At 45.7% G+C, this 5,332-nt stretch overlaps 1 protein-coding gene across 1 annotated transcript; it reads right to left on the minus strand.

The window, feature by feature from the left end:
* Nucleotides 1-270: 270 nt before the first annotated feature.
* Nucleotides 271-2,856, minus strand: LOC147635971 (putative pentatricopeptide repeat-containing protein At3g01580). Its single transcript, XM_086801393.1, has one exon. The coding sequence runs from the start codon at nucleotides 2,814-2,816 to the stop codon at nucleotides 579-581; it is 2,238 nt and encodes a 745-aa protein (XP_086657519.1). The 5' UTR covers nucleotides 2,817-2,856; the 3' UTR covers nucleotides 271-578.
* Between the last annotated feature and the right edge of the window lie 2,476 nt (nucleotides 2,857-5,332).

Raw genomic sequence — 5,332 nt, forward strand, 5'->3', positions numbered from 1 at the left:
GGAAAGCCTAGCCAATGGTTTAGGTCTCTCAAAGTAAAAGAGAAGATTTACTATCCAACTCTCCAAAGTTGTATTTTACTGGTTTTGTGCAAAGTGGATTATGGGTACCCACAATACATCACACAAGGAGAGTCAGTCTTCATTCCATAAACAAAACATAAACTCTAGGTATGAGCCACAAGAAAAGTTCATAAATGCAATCTACACGCAGATGGGGAATCACAAAACATCACACTGCTATATATATCTATAAGTGCCTAATTATGTTGTGTTGCCTTCAGCAAAGCTCATATTGTTTTCTAACCTATCACTTTTTTACAAAAGCCAGCTAGGACCTAAATTGTTGACTGAAAACTATCAAAGTGGACCTCTGTGACTTGGGGGGGAAAAGCCCGTCAATGAACAATTACAATTTAACGATTTTAGTAGTTTCTTTTAATTTTGCTAAGCTGAAAACTAGAATGCCATGAGGCCCTTCTTTTGCTTTGGGTGTGAAAGATGCCCCTTCTCAATATGGTCTTTGCTCAAGTTATGTAGCCATATATGCAGCAGATACACAACATGGTGCTTCTCATCTCCTACAATAAATAAGTGTATTGCTCATCGTCGATCTGGCTCTGGTTAGCCTTCATCCCTGCACTTTGTTTCCGTCTAGCATTTTCCACCTCGACTGCACAGCTCTGCAGCCCAGCATCAACATAGATGTTTGACATCAAAATATATGCAAAGGTCTGCTCAGGCTGCAAGTTCACCACATGATCAAATGCACGTTTTGCCAGCTCTACATGGCCGTGTGTACGACATGCACCTAGCAAAGACAACCAAATGCTCGGATCAGCTTGCATTGGCATCCTCTTCAACATGATCTCTACCCCCTTGAAGTCCCCTGCTCGCCCAAGGAGGTCTAACATGATGCCATAATGCTTTAAATTCGGAGTTAAGCCATAATCAGTGCTCAATGATACAAAGTACTCAAGACCTTCGAGAACAAGGCCAGCGTGACTACAAGCTGAGAGAATGGCAGTGAACAGTATTTCATCAGGCTTGATACCAGTCAGTTTCAGATTCTCAAACATGTGCAGGCTTGCTGCAGAATTACCGTCCCCTGCATGACCAGCGATGCACATCGTCCATGACACATAATCGGGCTCAGAAAGTGTAACAAAGAACGCCTGTGCTTCGAGCATGCTTGCACAACTCCTGTATGTATGAATCAGAGTGGCCGCCACTGAGTGAATACTATCATATCCAGCAGAGACAATGTGGAAGTGAAGCTGCTTACAGATCTCCAAGCCTTCTGTTTCACCACAGGCTTGTAGACTGCAGATACATGTAACTTCATCCAGAGTCACACTCTGCTTTTGCATGTGTGTGTACAACTGTAAAGCCTTGTCTCCATGGCCCTGTTCAATATATGCAGTTAGCATGGCATTCCATGTAACAATGTCACAATGAGAAAATACACCAAACACATCTTCTGCTTCCACCACAGTACCACACTTGCCATACATACTCACAAGAGCAGTGACAACAACGACATCTGATGTGTGGCCCTTCTTGCGGGCATCTGCATGCAATGCCTGTCCAATTTCCAAAGACATCGCTTTGGTGGATCCCCCCTTCACAACAATTGCTTTTTCCTTCTCTGCAAGAGTGCCACATGCTTGAAGGGCAATCACAGTTGTCAGGTGATCTGGACTCTCGCCTTCCTCTTGCATTTGTCTATACAGCCATAGAACTTTCTCTGCTTGGCCTTGCTCAGCATATGCTGAAAGCATCGCATTCCATGACACAACATCCCGCTGCAAGAGTCCAGAAAACACATCCTCTGCTTCCTTAATCGCCCTGCATCTGGCATACATACTCACCAGGCTGTTGCCAACAAACAGATTAGATATGGAGCCTTTCCGGCGGGCATCAGCATGTAACTTCTTGCCCTGTTCAAGGTCTGGAATGCTGCCACAGGCTTGGAAAAGGCTAACAAATGTAAAATGATTTGGCTCCACACCATCCTCCAGCATACATTGATGCAGTTTGAGCGCTTCCCGCCCACAGCCACGCTCTGCGTAAGCAGAGATGATGGCAGTCCAGGAGAAGACAGTACGGTGTGGCAAAGTAGCTGATATCTGGCGTGCATCATCAATGGCACCGCACTTGGCAAGGGTGACCACCAAGTAGTCACCCAGCAAGCCGGTCAGCTGGGTGTTATGGTGGGCAAGATGGGCATAAACTTGCTTGGCATGGGAGAGGGACTTGCTGTTGATGCAAGCCTTGAGGAGGGACATGTATGTGTTGGTGCAGGGGGCGGTGTGCATGCGGGAGAGGGCATCCAGGGCTTTGTCAAGCTGGCCTGGTTGGGGGAGGGATTGAAGAAGCTGGTCATCAGCTGCAATAACTCCACGGTGTTTGCAGGAGCCCTGAGCTCTGGTCTGCTGTTGCTGATGATGTAGGGAATGACGGTAATCATTGTCATTATGGGCATGATAATCATGATGATCGGGATGATGGAGGGTGGGTAACCTGGCATCCACGCAGGGGGGCTTGCGGCGGTTGTCCAGCCAGAGGGGTTCTCTGGAGACCTTGTGGCGGAAGTCTGGGTATGCAGGGCTTTTCTTCCAGCGCCTGTTGTCCCACCAGTGGGATGGGTTCGAGAAGAGGTCCTCCCAAAGCTCATCCTGCTTTGGATCTCTCTGTCTTTCGTGTTTCTGCTGCTGCTGCTGCGGCGTCTGCTGTGCTACAGACACTGCTGCGGATGCCCGCCGCAGCAATTGTGGAAAATGCTTAACACTTCTGAGCCGACAAGGGAAAACCACCATGCCACTGGCATATCCCCTTTGTGCATGTTTTGTGATGGCATTAATTTATTGCCCACTAATATGGGCATTAATAAATTAATGTCTATACCTTAGCATATGCTAGGGTATAGGCACCTTAGCTTCTTGAAGTCCTTCAACATTGTCTACAAACGTGTGCCCCAGAGACCGAGGAGAGAATCGGGGCATTGAGCTTGCTTGTGCAGAGCAAGCAAAGTTGGAAAGAGAGAGGGCGATGATTGCCTCACAAGTAAGCAGAGCGAGCAGATTTTTAGAGAGAGAGAGAGGAGACGTTTGCCTCGCACGAGAGCAGAGTTGAAGAGAGAGAGAGAGAGAGAGAGGCGATGGGTGCCTGCTCTACAACAAATAAAGAGATGCAGCCTCTCTGCAAGCACATCGAGTAGTAGAGAGACAAAGAGAGGACGCTACAGTGTGGAGATGAAAGAGAGGGAGGACATAGACCCTGTGTGCAAAGAGAGAGAGAAAAAGGGTGCCCCTGTGTGTTCCTATGTGCCGAGAGAAAGAGAGAGGGAGTATGTTTTATACCGCAGGGAAGCTGGCAGGGCAAGCACGTAGTCATGGAGATAAAATAGGCATTTTATTCGATTTCATACTAAAATAGGGTTTTTCAAAAACTGGCTGTTTATATTAAGAGGTTAGAAAGAGATAGGTTACAACATGTTGAGAACTCTAACGAGACCACTGTCCATGCACATGAGTCCCGCAGGCCCTGAGCTTGCCTTTGACTTTATTGAGAAGTTTCTCAAGCTGTGATACCAGCTTTTCCCTCTTTTCGTGAGTGAGACTTTCAAAAGGCATAGAGTGCTTTGATGAGCAACACATCCTTGGAGATGACGGCCTCTCTCATCTTCCACAGTTCCTGAATTTGTTGTGTTATCTGATCCACTTGCTTTCCTTTAGCTTTTTCCTGCAGCCGATGAAGCTTGGTGTCCAGGTCTTTCAACCGTCTTTGTATGCATCTTTCACCTACATGAATCAAGTTCTCTTTCGGCCTGAAACTATTAGTATGCATACTATTAAAAATGGAATCAAGTCTATTTAACCACAAGCCCCATAACATTTCGGTTCTCAGGACAGCCCATAGTTCCAAGGTGCACCCGATGCCTTCTCCAAGTAACAAGTTTTTCCAGCCAAGGGTGTAACCATTCCATAGCTGAATACACTTGGCCAATGACTCGAAACATTTCTTTGCAATAGGGCAGTGCATGAAAATGTGCAGGTCATCCTCCACCTCCTTGCATCTGTGGCACTTCCCATCCCCTATGTTAAGTCTGAAGGCTTTAAACTGGTTCCAAATAGCTTTGAACATGACCAACCACGTTAGGCACGCTTTTTTTGGTTCCACATACTTATTCCATAGCTTATCAAACAGAAAATACCATTGCAATCTGTCCAGAAGGATTCCCCATCTCTTGTTTAGAGTGCAATGGATAGGATCAGTCCTCTGTTTGGGGGGAATAGGGAGAAGTCCTTTTTCATTCTTCCATTGGAAAGCTTTGTGTGCTGGCATATCTTTAATCGAAAGCAACCAGGTGTCCGATTGGTGCCATAATCTGATTCTTACCCCAATAAGGTCTAATTCTGCATATGAGACATTATAATCTCTAATCAGATCAGCTCTGGACATCCAAGAATTGATGTCTCTGTCACAAATATCCCACCAACAGCAGATTCCTTTCCTGTGCATCTCAAAGCCGCTTCCGCTTGGGCATTATCAATTGGGGGGAGGGGAATGCTTGGCCACCAGATAGTCTCTCCCATGTACACCCCATGTGTAACTAGGCTTCTTAAACAGGATAAGGTCAGTCTTGATAGCATTCTAAGCAGACCAAAGCAAGTGGACCAATTGTTTGAGCTGGAATTGTTCCAGATTTCTAGTGATCGACCAGGCCCAGTCTTCAGAGGGGTAGAGAAAGCTTCTCAGCACCCACTTGGTAGCCATTCTATTAGCCATATTGGACACGTCTTTGATTCCAAGGCTCCCTTTACCTGTTTCCAAGCAGCACCATTCCCACCTGACTTTAGGGATTTTCCTAATCCAGGGGTCCCCTCCCCATAGATAGTTCCTGCATAACCTTATGAACTGCAATAGATCAGAGTCTGGCGGTCTCCAGCAGCTAAGAAAGTAGATGATACAAGGAATAATGAAGTGGTTGATTACCATCTTTCTAGCCCCCAAGTTTAGATGCATTTTCATTATACAAAGATAGGAGTGTATCAAAGGTGATTGTGAGCATGCATTTACTATTTTTTGCATGAAAGCATGGGCTAAATTGAGTTATTAATAAAGACATCTCTTCTCACCAAAATCCACTTTTTGGCTAGATGATAGAGTCTATACCCTTGCTTTTTGAGCTGTATCCCACAAAAATGCATTTTATTGTTTAGCTTATTGGGTTGTTGCTCTCAAGCACAAGAGCATAAGCAAGATAACCAAAAACACGTAAATGAGTCACAGAGGGCTTCCTACCATTCCAAGCTTCATAAGGAGTAATTGC

This window comes from Cibotium barometz, chromosome 8 (genome assembly GCF_041138505.1).
Source record: "Cibotium barometz isolate CiBa-2024 chromosome 8, ASM4113850v1, whole genome shotgun sequence".
Taxonomy (NCBI): domain Eukaryota; kingdom Viridiplantae; phylum Streptophyta; class Polypodiopsida; order Cyatheales; family Cibotiaceae; genus Cibotium; species Cibotium barometz.